Below are 23724 nucleotides of genomic sequence, written 5' to 3' on the forward strand. Positions count from 1 at the left end.
AGATGGAGAGAAGGATGCAGCATCTTCTAGATGGAGAGAAGGGTGCATTCTTGCCTGTGAGTGAGGAAGGCTGTGTTGTCATGAGGCAGGAGGGAGAAGGCCCTGGCCTAACAAGGTTTAAGGCAGGAGGAAGACTGCCCTTAACGTGGTAGGAGGGAGAAGGCTTTGCCTTTAATGTAAGAAAGAAGAGGCATGTCCTTCCTTTGTGCAATGGATGGAGAAGACCATACCTTTACATGGTGTGGTAGAGGAGGCCATGTTTTCACATAGTGCAGTGGAGACAGGAGGCTGTATTCTCATGTGATAGAAAGCAGAGAGAAGGCCATGCCCTTAATGTGTGGTAGGAGGGAGAAGACCATGTGCTCACATGTATTGGAGGGAGGAGACCATGCTTTTACATGTGATAGAGGAGGCCATGTTTTCATGTAGTGTGATAGAGGGATAAAGGGAGTGTCTATCTGATGTAAGAAAGGGAGGCATGTCCTTACATTAGGAAGGACATAGTCATGTCATTCTGTGATAGAATGGAAGGAGAAGGCTTTGTCCTTATGTGGAAAGAGAGGGAAAGGTTGTGTTCTTAGAAGAAGAGAAGGGAAGGCTGTGTCCTTATGTAGTAGAAGGCAGGAGAAGACCTTGTTCTTCTGGGGTAGAAGGGAAGGCTATGTGTCTTGTGGAAGGGAGGGAAAGACTATGTTTTTGTAGGCTGGGAGGGAAAGGAGCCTACAGAAGGAGGTCTAGTCCTCCTGGGTTAGAAGAGAAAGAAAAGGCTGTGATTTTATGAGGCTCAAGAGAGGAGATGTCTCCTTATGAACTGGAAAGCAAAAGGGTGAGCCGCAGAAGCCTCTTATATTTCATTAGGGAAGAGTTCTCATGATGTAATAACACTGAAATGGCCTGAGATATGGAAGGGAACATCCAAATAATAACACCCTTTTACACCCTCTTCCTTTTTACACCCATTTTTCTTTTCCTCCTGGTCCTAGGGAGTGGAACCCAGATCCTTGTGTGTGCAGACATCTGTTCCTGTGGGGTTTTGTTGTTTTTTTGTTTCAATCTATTCATTTATTTTTTTAAGATACGATTTTTTTGTGTTGCCCTGGCTGTCCTAGAACTCATTCTGTAAACCAGCCTGCCTCTGTAGACTCAGAGATCCTCTTGCCTCTGCATCTCAAGTGCTGGGACTGATGTAGTACATCCATCACCTGACTCTGCTTTTGTGTTTGTGCCTCTGTTTGTCTGTCTCTTTCTCTTTGTGTGTTTATCACAAATTGTTTGTTTGTTTGCTGCATTTTGTCAAATGCTGTTTGGCATCTCTTGATCCCAAAATGTGATTTTTTTTCTTTTTTAGCTTGTCAGTATAAAGGAGTACATGAATTGACTTTTACTCCTCTACACTTTTACATAAACTTCCTACTGTCCAAATCAACTAGTTATGGGTTTTCATACTATTAAGATGGTGATTTGTTATGTCAGGGGAGGTTTTGTCCTTTTCTTTATTTTGTTTTGAAAATGCTTTCCAAAAAAACTTTTACGGTTTATCAGTAAGACCAGCTTTGTGGCACCCAGACAAGGCTTTGCTCCAGGCTTTCCAGAATCAGCATGGCATCTAAATGTAACATTTCTTAAAAAAGGATTGAGCTCCAGCTGATCAGTGACTACCAAAGGAGGACAGCAATCTAAGTCTGTACTGCTTTCATTTGCACACCTTATGTGGCACATGAGATTCCAGCTCTCCATCTTCCCTGGTTTCCTGCAGGAATGGTGACTGGCCCCAGAGAAGAACAGAGCATTTGACTCTGTTCTGTGGATTAAGTGTCATTGTTTGGGGCTACTGTGGCAGAATAACAAATTACCTCCAAAATTGGTAGCTGGAAATACTAACAATCATTGATTTTTGTCCATGGTTTCTGGGGGTGTGGAATTCTATAGCAGCTTAGTGGGGTAGCCCATGTGTAGGGTCTCAGGCAGGTTGATCAGGTGGGTCTGGCTAGACCTCATATACATACAGGGATTCCCTAGGCCATTGTCACACGTCTCCTAGCACGCTGCCTTTGGGATTTGTCTCTAAGAGCCTGGCAGATGGATACCCTTTTCACTTTAGTCTGTACTGCCTAGCTTCTGACCACTGATAGACTCTGTTTTTCCTGAAAGGAGTGTAGGTGTCTCAGGCATGTTCTAATGCTTCTGCTCATGATTTGACAGGTGTAACTGATGTGCAGTCAGATTGTTAGTTATTTTTTAAGTGCTCTACATTAAAATTATTTTGTGTGTGTGTGTGGTTTCTTTTAAACACAGAAATAAGTTGATCGTGGTGGCACACACGCCATTGAACTTAGCATTTTGGAGATAGAGGCATGTGGATCTCTGTAAGTTTGATAGTTCTAGAACAGCCAGGACTACACACAGAGAAAATTTGTCTTGAAAAACAAAAACAAAATCCACACAGAAATATTGTTTTCATTTTAATCCCAGGTGTGGGGCTATGGTGCTGCTTTGGGCTGTCTGCTGCAGTTGGACTGATTTGCCTTGTGTTTTAGCAGAGGTGTGTTTTTGCCAGCTGCAGATAGTTTCTGTAATTGTGTGACATTTGGATTTCTGGGAACTTTTCAGAGAGTATATAAATGTTAGAGCCAGACGAGGAGTTGGCTGGTTATTGGTCATTCAGGGAGAGGAGGTGGCTGGTTGTTGGTCATTCAGGGAGAGGAGGTGGCTGGTTGTTGGTCATTCAGGGAGAGGAGGTGGCTGGTTGTTGATCATTCAGGGAGAGGAGGTGGCTGGTTGTTGGTCATTCAGGGAGAGGAGGTGGCTGGTTGTTGGTCATTCAGGGAGAGGAGGTGACTGGTTGGTTGGTTGTGGTTCATTAGTAGTCATGCTCAAAGAAGAAACAAGAAGAAATCAGTTAGATTCAGAGATCTCTCTCCCCTCTATCCTTCTTTCTCTCTTAACTAGTGATAGGAGTGAAACTGGGGAAGAGGTGTGATAAAAGATGGGAAAAAGAAGAACCCACAAAGTAGCAAAGACAAGCTATGGTGTAGGAGTCAATTGTCTACCATTTCAGTTCTAGGGTGTCAAACTCAGGTTGTCAGCCTTTTACTCTCTGAGCCATCTTGCTGGTCCTATTACATTTTAGTTTTAAATACTTACTTGTATGTGTGAGAGCATTTTGTCTGCATGTCTGTATGTGCACCAGTTACATGCTTGGTGCCCTGAAGAGGCTAGAAGAGGTCATTGGCTCTCCTGGAACTGGAGTTACAGATAATTGTCTAAACTGCCATGCAGGTGACTGGAATAGAACCCAGGTCCTTTGGAAGATTGGCAAATGCTCTTAACTGCTGAGCTATCTCTCCAGTACTGCACATTCCTATTACCTATATCTATATCTGTATCCATATTTGTATCTGTCTTTATTTTAAGAGATGAAAATCTCTATCTGTTGCCCAGGCCAGTTTCCAGTCACTAGACTTGATACTTTTCCTGCCCCAGCCTCTTGAGTACCATGTGTTTAGCTTTCAAATAGGTTTGGGTTTTTTTTTTTTTTTTAGAGAAAACTAAAGAAAGAAACTGAAAACATGGCACTGTATGTCTGTTAGCTGTCTATTGGTTCTTGAATTTGGGATGTCTTTGGTTTAACAGAACTAACTGGTGGGCTTCTTTGATAGAATTACCTCAGGCTATCGTGCTTTTGTCTGTAGTGGGAGCAACATGATAAAGATAATTCTCTGTTGGCCAGCTTTTGTGGTTTAGTCTCCAGGTTTTGTGCTTAAAGACAAGCTCTTTAAGCAGGACTTGAAAGCTTTTCTTCCTCTGTAGTATGTTAGGAGCCAGAACGGAGGAGATGGAGTAGCCTATCAAGCTTAGATTTGAACTTGACATCAAGGTCTGTGTTGGCTGGGTACCTGCTTTGAGCCTGCTGCTCAAAGGTGACTTTTCTCCACCTGTCCATGCTATTTCTAGACTGATCTGGAGCCTGGTTGTTCACACAGATCCTATTGTGCTGCAAATCCTTCTTAAATTCCACATCAGGTGGCCTGCCTGTGGGAGTGCCAGGATGAGTTCTTCTCATCCAAGGGGGTTGTAACCTAGCAAGCCTGAGACCCTCTGCAGTGTGGTGGCAATGGTGGCTTCCATCTCATAGTGTAAACAGAGAGCAGGATGACAAACATCAGAGGAAATTCTTGCCTGAAAGCCAAGAAGTTCAGAGACCCTTAATCTGTAGAATGGGAGTAGTGTGAAGTAGTTAGAAGGTTAGGTGATGTGTAGGCAGAGAGGAGAGACGACACCAAAGCAGCAGAGAGGAGGAAGCACTGTGGAGGCCAGGCATACCGGGAGCATATGTGTCTTGAATCAGAAAACTTAGAGGATGAAGCTCTGGGTGGGCTTTAGAAAGTAGAGCAGTGGCAGTCCGAAAGATTGGAGAGCTGGCAGGAGAGACAGATGAATTCAGGGGTCTGAATAGGACAGTCTGGGACCATTTCCAGAGAAGCACTGAGGACACTCAGGAGCCACCAAGTATCTGAGGCCCCAAGGGACTTGGAAGATACCTGAAATTCTTGCTCATTATTCTAACACTGGAGAGAAAAGAAGAGAGAAGCCAGACAGGAGCCAGAGGTGTGAGCTTCCTGCCAGCAGCAGAAAAGAGTAGCTGCGTGTGTCAGGGACACTATTCCTAGGAAGCTGCAAGATGAGGCCAGACACAGCGGGTAAGAAAGCATTGCTTCCCAAGACAACATGGGTAACATCTGTGAGCCAGTTGACGTGAGCCTAAGAGCTTTATAATCCTGCTGGAGACTTGTGGGGAGACTTTACTGGGCAGAAACATTGTATTTGAAAACAGAAAGGACTTGAGGGCAGACCTCAGTTGGACCCTTTTTCATAGGTAGTGTTCTGTTGAGAGTAGTTTACTGAAAATGTTCAGAGGGAGCTGGCAAGATGGCTCAGTAGGTAAAGACACCTTCCAGCTTGATAACCCGAGTTCAAGCACCAGATCCCACATTGTGGTAAGAGAGAACCAACTCCTGCAAGTTGTTTTTGATCTCTATACGTGCTGTGCATACATACAAAATAAATACATTAAAACTTCATTTTATGTATGTTGCCTCTGTGTATATGTGTGTGTACCACATATATTCATGATGTCTGAGGAGGCCAGAAAAAGGGTGTCAAATTCGCTAGAACTGGAGTTCCAGATGGTTGTAAGCTGCTATTGTAAGTTCTAAGGACTGAACCCAGGTCCTCTCCAAGAGTAGGAAGTGCTCTTAACTGATAAACAATCTCCCCAGTTCCCAAATACATAAGTAAATAAATATTTAAAAATTTTTTAAAAGTGTTCATAGCCAGGCATAGTGACACATGCCTATAAATCCCAGCACTTGGGAGACAGAAGCAGGTGGATCTTGTAAGTTCAAGGGCAGCCTATACTCAGTCTATAGAGTAGGTTTCAGGCCAGCCAGGGCTACACAGTGATCCTGCCTCATAAACAAACAAGTAAACAAATAAAGTACACTGAGTCCTCAGGAAGAGTAGCATGGGCTAGTACAGTGGAGCTGGTGGCTAGTGTAAGTACAGTTACTGATATGGGGGGGTGGACACTGTTATAAAGTGAGGATCCTAGGAGACTGTGCAGCTTCTCACTGCTGATATGTATTAGTTCCAGGTCCAGAGCTGAGGAACACAGTGAATTTGGAGAACGGCTCGTGGGCAAGTTCAGACACACACAGTTGCATGGGCTTTGAACCTGTACCATGTGATATATCTTGGCCATGGTAAGATAAAATATGACTTGTTATGGTTTAATGGACTATACCCAATTTGTATGTGAAAGTCTTAACCCCAAGATTTGAGCTAAGTTTATAAATGCGGTTGTTTTACATGTGATTAGTTAAGTCATGCTGGTGTGGGATGGGCTCTAATTCCAAATGCCTGGAATGTTTTGTGCAAAGTGGGACATTGGACACAGAGATGTGGGAACATGGAGGTTGTGAGCCAGAATCTGAACAGATTCACCGAGCCTGGGGAGGGACTGTTCAACAAAAGTGGGACTTTTTCTGCAACCAGAGGTAGATAGTGTTGTCATTGCAGTGTTCACTCAACTCCATGTGATAAACTGAATTAAACAAACAAACAAAAAATAGAGAACCTACTTTGATGCTGGTTTTGAGGGTAGTTCCCAGGTAATGAGGTCTCTGTCATTGGTGGAGCTGAGTTGGTGGGCACTCCTGTACTGCCTTTGTGGAGTACCTGCTCAGGGTATGCCAGTCTTGGTGCTGGCATGGCCGTACTTTGGGACGGAGAAGAAGAATTTGGGCTAGGGTGAGGATTTTGCTCTGTATCCTGGAGTCCTGAAAGGATGACTGAAGGAGACTGGAGCACTAGGATCACCTGCTGAGTCCATGTCCAGGGCTGCCACATGGGTCAAAGGACTGCCTTAGGAGTGAGTCAGCAGTCACCAGGCCAGGAAAGGCATGGCTGAATAGTCAGCAGTCGCCAGGCCAGGAAAGGCATGGCTGAGTAAGGAGGAGCAGCAGGGAGCTGGGTAGAGGGTTATCCAAGCCACAGGCTTACTTGAAAACAGTTTTGGTGAATGTATTGTAGAGGGAAGGGAAGTGAGCGGACTGTAGCCTGTCCTTTGTGGCATGCTCACTCTGCATGAGGAGCTGACACTCAGGAGGAGTGGGTGTGGGCCGGATGTGTTCCCTGAGCACCTGAGTTTACAAGTCCATGTCGTCAACTCTCATCAGAGCACCTGTCCCCCTGTCCTGGGCAGGGCTGGTCAGTCCATTATCTGAGCCAGGTTTCTCTGATTTGGCTGTGTCTTCCCTATGTGTACCTTGGTATCAGTGTTGGCCTTTGTCCCCCTCTTCTCTTGCCTACCTGTCAGTCTTGCTTATCACCATAGAGGCTTCTCTGATTGCCCTTCTAAATAGGCCTTTTGAGCTATGTCTCATTTTGTGCATTCAGGTTCCTGTAGGGGGAGATTCACTTGGCATTATGGGTTGAATTGTACCTCCCCCCCCCAACTATATTCAAGCTCTAACCTCTGGATCGATGAAGTGACCTTACCTGGAGATTCGGTCTTTGCAAGAAAGGCTTTTTTTTTTTTTTAAATAGTGCCTGGCTAGTTCATTCTACATGTGTACTGTAGTTTGTTTTGCAATGGTGGGTATGGAGCTCAGAGCCTTGCATACCTAGGGATAGGTGCTACCACTGAGCCACACCCTAGTTCCATGAGCTGCTTTTGAGTTGCCCCATCTTTGTGACCTATGCTGCACACATGCCTCCCTCAGCAGTTTCCAGCAGCCTCTTTGTTCCACATTTTAAACATCTGTGATTATGACAGGGTGACATTCTATACTTACTTATCCATTCCCCTATTAAGCAACATGCAGAACTTCCAAATATCCACCCCTTGCCTCACACCAGGTCACTGATAAAAATAGAAAATAATGCTAGTAATATGTTGTCATCTAACAGCAATTAGTCAGACTTTGTCTCTTGGAGGCTCATTATCGCATCTTGCGCCCTTCCGCCTGGGCCAGGGCCTTTCGCTGCTCTTTCATGATTCAGCATTTATTTTTAAAATTTTCCTGGGGGGATTTTATTTTTGTTTTGTGTGTAGGGGTGTTTTGCCAGCAATGCTTCTATGCACACGTGTGTGCATTGCTTGTAGAGGCCAAAAGAGAGCATCAGATCCTCTGGAACTGGAGTTTACAGAAGGCTGTGAGCTGCCCTGTGAGTTCTAGGCATTGAATCTGGGGCCTCAGGAAGATCAGTCAGTGCTCTGAACTCCTGAGACATCTTTCTAGCCAGACATACTGCTTCTAAAGAATCTGTCGCCAGGCAGTGGTGGTGCACGCCTTTAGTCCCTGCACTTGGGAGGCAGAGGCAGGCGGATTTCTGAGTTCGAGGACAGCCTGGTCCACAGATTGAGTTCCAGGACAGCCAGGGCTACACAGAGAAACCCTGTCTTGGACCAGTGGCTTCTTGTCCAGAGGAACTGGGTTCAATTTCCAGTGCTCGCATGGCATCTAATAACTGTCTGTAACTCCAGGTCCAGGGGATCTGATACTCTCTCTGGCCTCAATGGACACTGCATCATACATGTAGTCCACAGGCATCCATGTAGCCAAAATATCCACACACGTAAAATAAAGTAAATCTTAAAATAAAAAATGACAACAAGGTGTTTGAGAGTCCCCATGGTGGCATGTGGGTCAGGAGGGTGCCACTTGTCATTACTACTCTTGATAGAAAACCCTGCAAAGCCCTCCCCTGTTAAGGCATGGCTCAGAGGTTGGGGATTGGGGGCTTTCAGTTTAGATGACCAGTGAGGCCAGGCTGCCCGTGTCCTGGCTGACTCTGTCAAGCTTATGGATGACCAGTACTTTTCCTATGACATAGCTAGTTCTGATTTAGGTTCCTGTACTTGAAAGAAAGAAAAACATACAGGCTGGCCCTGCTCTGGCTGCTGCTCCTCTCTGGTGTAAGTTGGAGATGGTGTTCACTGTGCTGGATTAGAGTATACTAAATGCTGATGCCTTTAGGCATGGTGGATAGGATTTCAGTCAGATAGACTAAACAGAAATATTATGTGAGTGATGTGGTATAGCCCTGGCTGAGAGCAGCCTCATGTGTTGGTGGTACCTTTTATTGAACTGAGCTCACATATGTGCCTGGGCTGGGTACCTGCTTCCTGCATCCACTAATGGAAACTCATGCCAGGCTCTAGGCTAGCCAATGTGTGCTCAGTATGCTGTTGGTGACACGTGGCCCTGATCCCCATGCTTGCTACATGTCAACCTTGTCTTGTTGAGTCACATGCTGGTTTTTGAGCCTCATGTTTCAAAGTCACAGAGGAAATATTTATTTTTTTCTGTTGACAGAATATATATATATTTTCAAGAATGAAAAGTTGGTATTTGATCTTATTTGAGATCTTTCTGATACCTGTAAAAATATCCACATGATTTTCTCCTCCTAGTGACAGAGCCCTAGGCTTGGGTGCATTTTGTTTGCCAGCATGACCCCTACCGGCCTTGTGACATTACTTCCAGCAGGTGTGGATGTTGTGGTCATACCCGTGATCTTGGGGCAAACACTCCCAGGTTTTCTCCTCTTTGGAGTGCCTTACTGGGTGGAGGGAGATGACTTGTACCTCAGAATGTTTTTGTTTTTTGTTTTTTTTGGTTTTTTTTTTGCTCATGGATATATCCTGCAGAGGTCCTGAGGTAATTTTGTTGGGCTAACTCATAGGAGCTCTGCTCTATTGTTCTGATCCATCTTATGAGTAGTGTGCTTGTTCTGGTGAGTTACATGACAGTCCCTCGTCATGTTGAGGCACAGCTGCCTCCTGGGATGTTTCACATTTGTAGTTTTTCTTTTGCAGTGTATGATAGAACCCAGGTCTGTTTTTACACTCTAAGCAAGTGTTCACCACTGAGCTCCACTCCCAGCTCTGCGTGTTGTTATCCCAGTTTGCCATGTTTTCCCACCCTGATATGGTAGCCCTTGGCTCACTCACCTGCAATGAGACACTGAGAATTAGAGCTCCACACGCACAGTAGGATGGCAGCTGCAAAGGGTGCAGGGCTTCTTGTGTACTCTTAGATGCTTACTCCCAGGAATAAAAAGCTAAGAGCCCATGGTCTTCCTTTTTACCATTACCACGGTGGTCCTGGTCCCTTGCCTCAGACTGGACCTGTTGCAGTAGAGTTCTGTGCTTGCCTCTGGCATCCCACCCTTCATCTTTTGTAAAGAGAATCCCAGCTCTAAGGGCTGGAGTTAGGGGCAGTTTGTTCAATTGGCCTCTGTGTTATGGGGCCCAGTAGCTTACTGCTGGTGTTCTCACTGGATGTGGCTGCTATTGTTTCTCTTTACATGTTCATTGCCCTTTTGGGACAGAGCCTGCCAGGAGCTTTCTTGCTGCTTCAGGAAAGGCCCTGGAGGCTGGGTCTAATAAGTACCTTATCTTCTGGTCTTCTCTAGACCAGTGCTTCTCACACTCCTGATGCTGTTCCTTATGGTGTGGTGACCCCAACTATAACATTATTTTCATTGCTACTTCATCACTAATTTTGCTACTGTTATGATTAATAATGTAAATATCTGTGTTTTCTGATGGTCTTAGGTGACCCCTGTGAAAGGGTTGTTCGATCCCCAAAGGGGTTGTAACCCACAGAATGAGAACTACTAGTCTAGAAGATATTACTAGAGGTTTCAGAAAGGGACATACTTGATTATCTTGGAATTAGGAAGGCATTTGTCAAAGAGGGATATTAGGAACATTTTTTTTTTACACAGGATGTTGTATATAACAGAAATATGGATTGAAGTGTATGGTCATATGGCAATTTCTCTTTACAGAGATAAAGCCCTGAAGAGTCTGGAAATGGGTCTTTAAGTCAGAGCTATAACCCTGAGTTTTAGCTCAGACCTGATGGCTTGAGCCTGCTGATGTCTGGTGTTCTGGAAATCCAGTGCCCATAGATGTGGGCTAAGGAAGAGCTCCGACCATGGTCACTCTCATCACGGACAAGCTGCAGAACCAAAGTTTGGATGACCTTACCCGCAGGGCCTGTGAGGCTGGCCCGGTGAGTTGGCTTGGGGGTCAGAGGTGGGCACAGCCCACTGTGCAGAGCCAAAGGCATGAGGTGCACAGTGTAGGGTGGAGGCAGAGCTGAGCTGGGGGCATTGGACAGAAGCCAGTGTCTGTCATGATCATCACTATAAACCAAACCAACTTCTAATACAAAGCTGACCTATACAGAATTAATTCTGTGGCCTGCTTACCAGATGGGGCAGAGTAAGTAAATCTTCCTGTGTCCTGCTACTCCTTTCCGGGAAACTGTCTCAGGATTTGTCATCACAGATTCATTCATGTGCTTTAGCTTTAGGAAGTGCATTTTTTAATTTTAATTTTTTTTTACCATGAAGTCAATTATTTATTAATTTATAATTAGTTTATTGGATGTGTTGTTATTGTTTGAGGCAGGGTTTCACAGTGTAACCATGGCTGGCGTGGAATTAGTTGTGTAGACTAGGTTGGACTTGAACTCACAGAGATCTACCTGCCTCTGCCTGAATGTTGGGATATAGGTATATGCTATCACATCTGGTGGTTACCTATTCTTAATGTGTAATATTTATAACTTATTACTTCTTGCCAGATTCACTTTAATGTATTGTTTTTGTGACATGACTTGACACTAACACAGATACACTCTGAGTACAGCTAGGGATTCCAGAAACACAAACCAAAGAAAGATTTCTGTTATATACAAAGATTCTTTATGCAGAAAACTCTTACACTCTTCTCTTAAGGCCTTGTGTGATGATGTTGCCCAAGTTGGGCAGTGTTCATGCGCAGACTGCAGGCAGAAGTCATTCTATATTTGGACGTTTATTCTTCCCAATACATTTTTCATAAAATTACTCTTGGAAAAGTAGAATCACTTTTTTAAGCTATCCTAAACATAAGTAACAGTTTTCTTGGTTTTTTGAGACAGGGTTTCTTTGCATAGCCTTGGCTGTTCTAGAACTTGTTCTGTAGACCAGACTGGCCTTGAACTTACCTGCATCTGCTTCCTGAGTGCTGGGATTAGTGTGTGTCACCACCAGCCAGTGACAGTTTTCTAATAGCAAAGCTAGATATAAATTTTAAAAGTAAAATTTCAAAGAATTAAATTTTAATAAAACTAAAAGTCATTAAACATCAGCCTCCATTGCTATGGCTCTGATGCTTGTCTGGGTCGTTTGTGCTGCCAGCTTGAGCCCCCATGTGCTAGATGAAGACAGTTGTAGTGGCAACAGTTCTCGTACTTGGGCTATTAGAATGGTTCAGCTTTTGAATCCCAAGGGAACTGAGCTAGAGGATTTTTTATGCGAGGGACCTCACCCAGTCTTAGAGCTCTGCTGGGGACAGTGGCTGATGTCTGACACAATGGACTGTGTTCTATGGCCTCATGATGTACCTGGCCCTGCACCTCTGGTCCTTCTCTGAAGTCAGTGTCCTTTAGTCCTCTGCTGAGTCAGCAGGGCTGACTCTTCCCGTCTCTGCTCTCTGTGCTAATTTCATGTGGTCACATGGGCTCCTCTTTTCTCAGCTTATACACCCTGAACCTGAGGCACACCCAATTTTTCCTAGTTTGCCTTTTTGTACTTGGAGGATAGTGAATATTCCAGCTGTTACAGAAAGAAAGACCTGGAAAAATGAGTGGTTATGCCTGACTCTCACTGCTAACTCAAGGGAAGTGAGGCACAGATAGTTTATGACTGTAGGTGGAGGATTGGTGAATGCAGTGGGCTCGTGTATCGCAGGACTGCCAGAGCCATAGTGAGGATCTGTGGTGTTATTTGGAGTGTATGTTGAAGATGGAAGGTGTGAGTGAGGGGTTTGGGGCAACAGAGAAGGAACAGTTGACAGGTAATGGGGCCCAGAGTCTCTTCAGACAACAGGGCACACTGGGACCTGAATTTTACATATGCATCTCAGTTGTGCATTGAGGCTTCTGATACAGAGCTGGAAAAGGGTTTCCTTACTTCTAGAGAGGCAGGGGATTGGAGCCAGTATAGCTGGAGGATGTGGGCAGTGAGGTGTGTGGGAAGTGCTTTCCTGGCTGAGGGCTTGGTGGTATCACAGATCATATGCTATGCTGGTTGGTTGTGGTCAACTTAACATAAGCTTGGACATATCTTGGAAGAAGGCATCTTAATTGAGAAAATAAAATTACAGGCATTTTCTTGGCTAACAGTTGATGGGAAGGGCATGACTCAGTAGGGATAGTACTACCCTATAAGACAGCAGTCAGAACAAGCTGTGCAGAACAGACCTGAAAGCAGCATTCCTCTGTGGCTTCTGCTTTAGTCCCTGCCTCTAGGTGTCTGCCCTGATTGAATTCTTGCCTTGGTTTCTCTCAATGGACCATGACTCAAGATTAGGAAGTCAAACAAAACCCTTTCTTCCCCAGGTTGCTTTTAGATAGGGCATTTTATCACAATAGGAACCCCAAGACATATGCCTTGGTCCTGGGATTTGACTCAGGTGCCGAAGGCTTGAAGCAGAAGGACTATGACTCAGGTCAGGGTAGCAGTCCCCTCCAGCTGTGGGAGAAGATAATGAGGCCAAGGGAAGCAGAGAGAGAAGCCATCCAAGACCACCACCATTAGTGTTAGTCCAGGGTAGAATAAAAGGCTGAGCTAGATGTCAGCGGAAGAGAGAGGACCCTGTGATGTGCCTCAGCTGGGGACAAGCAGCATGGAGTATCATGCTACTTACTGCCCAGATGGATGTAGCACAGCTGATTGCCCCTGTGTTCCCCAGCCATGTCCATCAGAAAGACTGCTATCTCAGCACATCCATTTTCTTATCTCCCAAGGAGGCTCAGCAGCTGCCATGTCTCAGGCCCCAGGATGTGCTATGATAGAGAGGCTGATCCTTACAAATGGATGTACTCAGTGCTCTGCTCTCCTGCATCACACCCACTGTCCTGAGTGTCTGCACCGGTGTCCTTGGGCTGGTCACCTGCTCATCTCATCTCTCACCCAGCCAGAGCCCTGTAGATACCTCCTGTGAAGTGTCTGTCTATGCTGTGCCAGTCCTTGAATGTGCGCTGAGTGCATCTTGTTAGATACAGGTCCACAGATCCTCAAATTTTTTAGGAGCCATTTCTGTTGGCTAAGAAAAAAGCCTGTCCTTCCTGGAGTGTGTTGTGTTCTCATGGTGGGTGTATTATTATGCACACTAGGAATGCAGGCCGAGGGGAGGAGGACTATGAAAACAGCAGGAACTTCAACTACTTCCTGCTCTCGGGAAGTAGTTGGACCTCAGCAGGAGGATTGCTGGCTGGAGTGGCTGGATTGGCAAAACCAATATTCTGGCCCAAAAGTTGGGTCATTTGCAGATCTTTGAAAGGTATGGGTAGCTCACGGTGGTGTAAGAGCTTCCAACCATGTGTCGTATCTATAAAGAGCTTTCTCTTTCCATTTGAACCTGAGGTTGTCCAGTGCCCACAGAGCCCAGGCTGGTCATGTGTTCACCACCACCATTCAGCTGTGTTAGGGGAAACATAATCCACTGCAAAGGAAGGCATGTCTGTCTGTAGGCAGCCTACCTGCTGTTGAAGGGGTACCTTTTTCTGGGTCTCAGACCCAACTTTTAATGTTTGTTTGTTTAGAATGGAGTGTTACCTAGCCCATCTGGCTTTGAACTTGCTATGTAGCCAAACTCCTGGTCCTTCTGTTTCCATCTCTGTGGAATCCCAAGTGATAGATTACAGGCATATGCTACTATACTTGAACAGGGTCTTGCTAAGTAGTTCAAGCTAGGTCTGGAATGTGGAGTATTCCTCTTGCCTTGACCTCTTTGAATGTTGGGATTATAAATGTATACCAAACACCTGGCTTTCTCTATGTGAAGCAACAATGATTCCCCAGAACTTCAGGTACAGTTGCTATGGCATTTCCTGCTAATCTCTAAGACTGCCAGTAACTTATCTACCTTCCTGGAGGCAGGTTACCCTGCTGTCTGGACTCTTTTTCAGGACTGGGGCTATTAGGCTAGGGCTTGGATCTTATATATGGACTGTCATGAGCAGTAAAGGGCTCTTAGGTCTTGGCTCAGCCTTTTTTTTTTTTTAACTTGTATTTATTTTTATTTTCCATGTATGAATATTTTGCCTGAATGTATGTGCACCATGTACCTGGTACTCAAGGAGGCCAGAAGAGGGCATCAGATTCCCTGGATGGTTGTGAGCTTTTGTGTTGGTGCTGAGAATTGAACTGGGATCCTCTGAAAGATCAGCTGATGTTCGTAACTGCTGACCTATCTCTCCAGCCCTCAGGTCTTTCTGAGAAGTAACTGTGTGGCGAGGTTTGAAAGACCATTAGCTCAGGTCATCCAAAGGAAAAGGTCAGAGCTTTAAGAGCAATATGAGGAAGCCTGAAGTGGCTTAGGATGATGTCCATTTGTTCAGCTAAATTTTGTTAGGTTTAAAAAACTTGTTCTGAGCCAGTACAGGGCTCAGTGGGTAAAGGCGTTTGTTGTCAAGCCTGACAACCTGAGTTTCATCACTCGGTGGAAGGAAATAACCAATTCCCAGAAGTTGTTTCTCATTTTAACATGTTCACTGTAACATATACACAACCCACCCCTCTATACCACCCCATACAAAATAAATGTTTTTATAATGTTAATTCTTCTTTTTTTTTTTTTTGGTTTTTCGAGACAGGGTTTCTCTGTATAGCCCGGGCTGTCCTGGAACTCACTCTGTAGACCAGGCTGGCCTCGAACTCAGAAATCCGCCTGCCTCTGCCTCCCGAGTGCTGGGATTAAAGGCGTGCGTGCGCCACCACCGCCCGGCTATGTTAATTCTTCTTAAGAAAAGGTGTTTCCCAGAGACTAGTGCTTTTAATTTTAAACCCCAATGGAGGTATTAGGGAGAAATAGCATTACTGTGGTAAACTCTTGAGTTTTCACATGAGTACTGAGACTTCTCTCTTATCACTTTTAGTATTCTGCTGAGAAACTGAACAAAAGTGGCCATTTGTTCCCTTTGGAGATTGGCGGTAAGTGTCTCAGAAGCCCAGGGAGGGTCTTTCTAAGTCTGAAGTAGCTGATGATGGAGCAAGGTGGCATTGGGCCTTTGGCCGGGGGTGGGGGGGTCTTGGAGCTGAACTGAGTCAGATAGTCAGAGAAGGTTCAGGGAGGCCTTTGTGTGACCAATATGTGGGGCGGGAAGATCATGAGCCACCACCCTCCCTGCTCATAGGCCAGGAGCCAGAACTGGCCTCTAAGCAGGAGGAGCCAGGGTCAAAGCTCAGCAAAGCCTCTGCATCTGCTGCTGCTGGTGATGTAGGAGGAAGCTAAGGACTGTTTTACCTTTTATGTGAGACATGGGTCTACTTCGTGGCTTCCTTCAACTACCAGAGAAAGGATGATCAGGTGGTATGTGGTGCTGGTTGCCATTTTGCTGTAGTACACACTGGCTGAATGAGGACTCCTGGACCTCCGTAGGCTCGTACTCACTTCCTGACACATTGCTCTTTAGCAGTTAGAGAGGATGGTGGACCCTAAGTGTGGGAATAAATCCAAGCAAAGACCCTGGGGTTGGAATGACTCTGTGTTGGTCTTGACACTTGGAACACCTTACTTGGCTAACTACCGGATTACAAAAGTATTGCCAACCTTTTCACAAGCAGCTGGAAGTAAGAGGTGAAGTCTCCATCTGGTCCCACCTCACCTGGCCTGTGTCTTCACTCCCACTTGACCTGGCTCCTCCAGTCCGTCTTGCATATGAGACCACATTAAGTACCTCAGTCCCTGCTCAGGGTTTCTGAGGGCTTCTATGCACTCCTTTCTTCCCTTCTCCTCTCAGTCTCTTGCTTACCTTCTTGCTGTCTCAGATCACTCCTTGATGTATCTTTTCCCAGAGATGACCTTGGCTGTTTTCTATTGGTCTCGGTGGCCTGTACTCCAGTGTCTCTTAGCTTGTCAGTGGGTGGAAGGAGCAGGGAGAAGCTGAGTGACCTGTTGGATGCTCTCCCATTAAGAGTGTCAGAGCATCCTCTGATCAGGTCATTGGCTATTTGAACTTTACAGCTGGGCTGACTCCATTTGAAGACACACACATACCTGACTTTGCACTTCTTTGAGGGAGAGCTGGAGAGCTGCCTTACAGCCAACAAGAGGAACAGGGGCTAGGGCCATGGCTGCTCTGAGAAGCTCATGCACTGGGTGCCAAGCTGTACTGAGTGGTTAAGCTGACCAGAGCAGAGCTGGACTAGGCTGGTTGGGTATGTGGAGAGCTGTCATGCAGGCTGTGCCCCAGGAAAGTAGGTTTGTATTAGCTCCTAGGGTGTTGAGTCTTGTGAGCTACAGTCTAGGCTCAGATGTCTTAAGGACTCCTAATCCTCTTCAATGGATTTGATGGAAGAGACAGAGGAAACACTCCTTATGCTGCTCTTACCTGTGATGGCTTGGGTACATGGTTTACAGGACGACCAGCCACCAAGGCACATTGCCAGCACCTTGCTTTAGGGCCGAAGAAGTAGAGAGTTGAGCATGTCAGTCCGCTGTCCAGCAGGCAGATGTCCAGGCCAAGTCTGAGGCAGGAATTCCTTGTGTATCTCAGACACAAAGTAAAACTCAAATGCTCATCAATCCTGCAGTTGCCTCACAAGTACTGGGACCACAGGGGCGAGCCACTACACCCAGGCTCAGCTGAATCCTCTATCTGTAAGAAGATTTGAGACTGGCTGTCCACTTGGGTCATTAAGAAACGAGGCTATTTCCAAGAAGTAGCATTGTTTGGCTCTTGGTGGCAAAGATCTGTCTTTAGAGACAGGCCAGGGATAGTGGTAAAGCATTATAATGACACAGTGTATTAATGAAATGAGAGTAAGATCAGAATCAGATTATTTTTAGGAAATAGGTAGAGACAACGCCTTACAACCAGGTGAAGCCAGGTTTGGTGGTATATGCCCTTAAACCCAGAACTCGGGAGGCAGAGACAGGTGGATCTATAACTTCAAGGTTAGCCTGGTCTACAGAGTGAGTTCCAGGACTACCAGGACGACATGGAGAGATCCTGTCTCAGAAAACCAAAAACATAACAAAAAAGGACCAGGTGAAGCCTGGCCATTCAGATTCCAGTGGCCCATGTGAACAGTGGTGTTTTTGTCCAGCATTGTTTTTGTCCAGCAGTGGTATAGTTTGTCCATGAGCCTGGGAAGGGAGGCACCAGGGTGGTTCCCTATTGCTCACCTGTTTCTTCCCACACTTTTGTGTTTCCTTAGTGGATAAAAGTCCCTGGAAGGCCTTACATGGAGGATGGCCCATTGGAAGCCAGGCAGCCTCAGGCTCCTTCTCAGTGGGCCCACATGGTGTGTCTCATACCGAAGGTCTCAAGTGGCAGCTGGAATCTCCAGGGCCCATGGATGTGAGCCACTTCCTGGACCTCCATGAGACCACAGGGCCACCTGCAGCACCACCAACTAAGCGACACTGCCGGTCCCTGTCGGAACCAGAGGAGCTGGCGCGATGTCGTTCCCCATGGCGCCCTGGTAGCTCCAAGGTGTGGACTCCCATCTCTAAGAGGAGGTGCAACAGTGGCGGAAGTGCCACACTGCAGTGCTGCAGCAGTCTGGGCAACCCTACCCTGCAGGGCAGTCTAGTCCCTGGCCTACCCAGGAGGCCTGTGTCACCTGCCGGCCCTACCTCACTGCTGACACCCCGGCCAGCTTCAGCCAGCAGTGGCTTTGTGGATGGCAGTGAGGGCAGTACAAGCTCAGGTCCACCCTGTCTTTCTACAGGACCCTGCCCATTTTCCTCCAGGCGCCGGCTCTCCCTCTCACAAGAGCACCTTGTAGATGCAGGCACTTGTCTGCCTTCAGCTAGCAGCACCCCCACTTCCACACCTGAGCTAGGCCGGCACCATGGCCTGCTCCGGTGCCGCTCACAGCCTTGTGTACTGGATGGGAGGAGGGTCCGGCGCAAGCGGAGACGGGAGGAGGATGCCAGGTGGACGCGCCCATCCTTGGACTTTCTGAAAATGACACGGGTGAGGCCACATCTTGGTTCTTGGGTGCTTAGGAAGCCTATGTTTTACCTTATATTGTCTTGAAGTGAGGTTGGTTGTGGCCAGCACTCCTGTAATCTTACTTGACTGGTTTCTTCTGAGCCTAGATGCTGTGTAAGGCCAGCTTGTCAGGGAACATGGCATAGCTTGGGTTGGTGAGGATGGCCTTTTTCAGCTGACCTCAAAAACCTTAGCCATACCCCACAGGCAGAGCCCCCACATGGGTGTCCTGGACCCTGGGCTCTGAGAGGACAAGGAGGGACTGAGTGTGGGTTTTCAACTGAGCTGTTTCATTTGATTCAGCCTCATTTGTTAGGAGCCCTAACTACAGTTTGGGATGGCAGTTGTTTATAAAGGGGAAAGCCATTCCTGGAGGCTGACACAGTCTCTGGCACCACTGAAAACACAGTCTCTTAGCTTGTGATGGCTATAGGACCCAGAGCTGTTGGCTTGAGCTGTGCCTCCTTCAGAGATCAGCAGGTATCTGAGTGTGTGACCTCTCACCCTGACACTCCTGGCACATCCTGGAGGTGTTTGGTTTTGAGGGAAGGTTTTAGCTGGTGTAGTAGACCATTGTGTCTGGCAATACCACTGCCTGCTCTCATGTGGATCCCAGAGAGGTGCTGACTGCTGCCAGTGGGGAGAGAGCAGTGAGAATGGTCTTGCTGAGGCTAGGAGGTCATGTCTCCTCACATGCATCTGGAGCCTGGGCAGGGTTTCTCAGCCCCTTTGTGAGAGCTGGAGTAGGGCCCAGCCACTCTACTCCCCTCTGGGTTGTTATGGAGGAGCAGAAGTAATAGAGCCCTCGTGCTTTTTTCCCCAGCCAGGGCCTCACTTTGGAGTCTTGGTTGGTTTGGAATTCATATAGACCAGCCAGCCTGGCATTGAAGTCAGAAATTTGCCTGCATCTGCCTCCTGAATGTTGGGATTAAGGCATGGCACGCTGGTAATTTTGCAGGAACCAGGACTGTGGGTATTGGGGGAGGCAGTGTTGTCTCTTCTCTGGGTGACTGGCATTGGGAGTTTTCAGACTCCTCATTGTCCATTCCTGTCCCAGGGCTTTCCTCCTGACTTGTCTCCTCTAGGCATTACTATGGATGCATGTCAGACTCAGAGTTGTGGGTGGTTAGGACAGGTCAAGACTGTCCTTAGCAGAGCTGCTTTAGTGTCTCTGTTCAGTCCATATTGGGGACGGTGCAGATAGGTCAGCCACTGCCACCAGGTTTGGGAGAAGCCTGTCTGGCAGTCCCAGTCTTGTGGGAGGTAGCCTGGCTCTGCAGATGCCTATTGTGCACCCTGCTGATGTGACTGTTGACTCTTAGAGGTTTTCCAGAAGCTTCTTGCTGGTGGCTGTGAGTGTTGAAAGCCCATTTTTTCTGGTATGACTGTAGAGGGCTGATAGAAAGGAAGTGGTGGTGCTTTTAGTGTGATGTTGACTGTTGGAAAGTTGGCAATAGTTCTGGATACCCAGGCTTTCCCTGCTAGCCAGTGCTATGGATGTGGTTTGTGGCATCACCATGTAGCAGGGGGACAGCAGCATAGGATGGGGCTGCTAGCAGAGAAGTCCTTGACTTGGTGCTTTTGGGGACGGGAATGGCTCATAACAAAGATGGGCTGATGTCCAAGGGTAGTCCTGTTCTGGAGATGCTGTGAACACTCGATTCCTAAGGAGGTAGAGGAAAGTAAATCTGGCTAGGGTGGTGCTGGTGCTAGGACATTATAGATGGACATTGTGGAGGTAGGGTGCCTGAGGGGCCCCACCTCATCTCTGTTCCATTGTTCGGTACTCCTCCTGAGCAGCGGCTGTCACTTGGGTGTTCTCTGGTCTGTTCCTTCTCCCTCCCCTCCCCGGCTTTCTGCCTCAGGACTCCGATGTCCTCTGTTCCTGACATGGAGGCTATTCTTGTCAACCTCCACTTAGTCCCCACATCACATTGTAGCTTAAACTCAAAGGCCAGGATTACTGTATCCTTAGCTGTTACTGGTAACAGGTGAGTCCAGTTGATCTGGAAGCATCTCAGCTGTGCTGCCTCTCTGTCCCTTCAGGTCATGGGACAGGAGGCTCAGCAGGAGGGTTCTGGTCATACTTGGCTGCAGGAGCTGCTTCCCAGCTCCCTCTAGTGACTCCTGATCATTGGCCTTTCTAGAGTGGGTGATGATCTGAAAAGCTGGTGAGGAGACACTGCAATGTCTTATGGGACCTGGTTTCTGTGAGTGTCATGTAGACCACATACACCACATTGACCTGCTTAAAGGACTGCCTTGCAGTGGCTGTGGTAAGGCCCTGTGTACTGAGCAGGCACTGGCTAAAACACCTAGGATTATGCAGACAGATGATGATGTAGGGACGGGGGAGTAGTACAGGACCCGGGTGAGGCTAGCAGTACGGTGGTTTTTTTGTGTGTGTGTGTGTATATTTGTGTATGTGCTTTTATTTTTATTTCTGTTTGTATTTATGGGTGGATATTCATGTGAGTGGTGCATGCGGAATCCTGAAGTCAACCTTAGTAATATCATCTACTTCATTTTTTGTTTTTGATTTTGTTTGAGACAGAGTTTCTCTGTGTATCCCTGGCTGTCTTGGAACTCATTGTGTAGACCAGGCTGACCTCAAACTTACAGAGATCTGCCTATCTCTGCCTCCAAAGTGCTGGGGTTAAAGACCTTTGTCTGCCACCATACCCATCTTCCACACCATTTTTTATTTTTTAATTTATTCTTTCATTTTTGTGATTATAATTACATCATTTCCCTTTCCTCCCTCCAAACCCTCCCATATATCCCTCCTTGCTCTCATTCAAATTCATGGCCTCTTCTTTTCATTAATTTTTGTTATGTGCATATATGTATTTGCACACACGTTCCTATAGTTCTTTGTGTACTTTGAGACCTTGTGGTCTTTGCCTGGTCCCTCTGGCATGTTGTCCTTGTTTAGCTCATGTCTAGGCAGTCCTGTGGGTGAGACTTGATGCTTTCTGACATTAGTAGGAGACAGTCTCACAGCAGAGTTCCTGATCCTTCGTCTCTTACTGCTCGTCGTCTTTCTGCTCCATCTTCCACAGTGCTCCCTGAGCCCTGTGAGGGACTTGTTCTGTAAATGTGTCCATTGGGCTGGGCTCCACAGCTCTGTGGTTTTTTTTTTTTTTTTTTTTAAAGATTTATTTATTTATTATATGTAAGTACACTGTCGCTGTCTTCAGACACCCATATGAGGGCATCAGATCTCATTGCAGATGGTTGTGAGCCACCATGTGGTTGCTGGGATTTGAACTCATGACCTCTAGAAGAGCAGTCAGTGCTCTTAACCGCTGAGCCATCTCACCAGCCCCAGCTCTGTGTTTTTAATTGGTTGTGATTCTCTATCTGTTGTAGAGAAGTGTCTTGGATGAAGGGTGAGGACTACACTTATCTGTGGGTATAAGGGCAAGTATTTATGATACAGTTAGGGATTATGCTAATTTAACTTTTTTTTTTTTAATGGAAACAAGGTTTCTAAGTTTCTCTCTGGGACCTGGGCTCACCAGTTTGGCTAGGCCAAGTGGCTGGAGGCCCAGGGACCCTCTGTGTCTGAGTGCTGGGATTACAAGTGTGTAACATCATGCCTGTTTGTTTTACATAGGTGCTGGATGTCAAACTCAGGCCCTCAGACCTTTGTGGCAGGTGTTTACTGACTGATACATCTTCACAGTCCCCAAGCATTCTTTCTTAAGTACCTCCCTCACAATGACTTTACACTTTTTTCTAGATTTTGATCAACTAAGATATCTTGGGGGTGGAGTCAGTACCCTGCTCATTAGGGCTGAAACTCTGCTTTCTACCTGACAGGTGCATGCTGTTTCTGACATTGACACATTCTTAGTGGCAGACTCTTGACGGTGCAGCCAACAGTACAGAGGCACAGGCCTGTGTTTTTATATTGTTGAAGCTACCATCTTCTTAATCTTACTATCGGAGTCTTTCAAATTGAAATAGCATTTGAGACTACTAAAAGCAAAATAATGAATGTTTGTGCCCCCCTCCCCAGTGATGAGTACACTTTACAGTGCTTTCTTTGGTTGCCTTTTTAATGAACAGAGTGTCACTGGGGCCTCACAGGGCCAAACCCTGTCCATAGCTTGGGTTATATAGCCTAGGCATCTTTGACAGCTATGCAGTACTGTAGGGGCACAGTTGTCATCCCTACCCATTGTCTATAGCACTGTCTGTGTTAGAGACCCTCAGTGTAAACATTGAGAGCAGGGCTTCCCCTCCCTCACAAGGAGGATTGCATTCAGATGACCAGGCAGCGGGTCCAGCAGGCAGGCTGTATCTTTAGACTTGCCACCCATGGGTGAGCATGCTCACCCACCTCACTCCCCTCACCTGTCTGCATGAAGCTGCCTCATCATAAACTGGCTCCACATTTCTCCTTGCCTCATCTTCTCTGTCTGCTCCCTCTCTGTCCCTGTCAGCTAATGGTCCCCACACCTCCTCATTGCCTGCTAGTGTTGACTTCAGGATTGTCTGTTAGGTTTTTTTGTTTGTTTGTTTGTTTGTCTCACAGTTTAAGATTGTTTAAACTGTGTCTGTGGTGGTGCACATCTTTAATTGCAGCACTTGGCAGGCAGGTGAATCCCAGAATTCCAGGCCAGCTTGGTCTATATATAGACAGGCAGCCAGGGTTGGTTATGCAGGGAGAGACCCTGTCTCAAAAAACCAAGGTGGAGGTGGGGAGATCAGTTGTGACGTATTTCACATTTTGTAGAGTGAGGTTTCTGTGGGACACCATGCCACCAATGTGTTAGATTTATAAAGCAGCTCATTGCAGGACAGACCCAGCATGTTGATACCACGCCCAAGGAGCCTCCTCTTTTTTTGCTGTCTTTTTTTTTTTTTTTAATCCCTGTCCTTTTTTTGCTCATTGATGCTGGGCTCTTGTGGCTACATCTGACTGGTGTGTGGCTACCAGATGCTATTACCTTGTTCTGAAACAGCTGTTCCGCTCAGGAAAGTCCTGTCCCATCATCTTCCCTGCAATAGCCAGCTAGCTGCCTTGTGTTCTGTGGAGTGTGGCTGTGGGTAGGGTACCAGGCTTGCCTTTTCCCTAGTCTATAGTGGGGTTTTATGGATCACTATGTCCAGGGTGGTCAGCTTTCCTGTGTACCTATTGTAGATT

At 46.6% G+C, this 23724-nt stretch overlaps 1 protein-coding gene across 3 annotated transcripts in view; it reads left to right on the forward strand.

Annotated features, from left to right (window-relative positions):
* The window catches only part of Fam53a (family with sequence similarity 53 member A), a 32042-nt gene that overhangs the window by 3833 nt on the left and 4485 nt on the right, over positions 1-23724 (forward strand). For all 3 annotated transcript variants that reach the window (XM_028758261.1, XM_028758258.1, XM_028758260.1), the window contains exons 3-6: positions 5648-5762; positions 10360-10586; positions 15504-15558; positions 17788-18551. In XM_028758261.1, coding sequence (XP_028614094.1) covers positions 10509-10586; positions 15504-15558; positions 17788-18551 — 897 coding nt within the window. In that variant the 5' untranslated portion in view covers positions 5648-5762; positions 10360-10508. The remainder of the gene's footprint in view (positions 1-5647; positions 5763-10359; positions 10587-15503; positions 15559-17787; positions 18552-23724) is intronic.

The sequence above is a fragment of the Grammomys surdaster genome, unplaced genomic scaffold (assembly GCF_004785775.1).
Source record: "Grammomys surdaster isolate TR1022 unplaced genomic scaffold, NIH_TR_1.0 126187, whole genome shotgun sequence".
In the NCBI taxonomy this organism is placed as follows: domain Eukaryota; kingdom Metazoa; phylum Chordata; class Mammalia; order Rodentia; family Muridae; genus Grammomys; species Grammomys surdaster.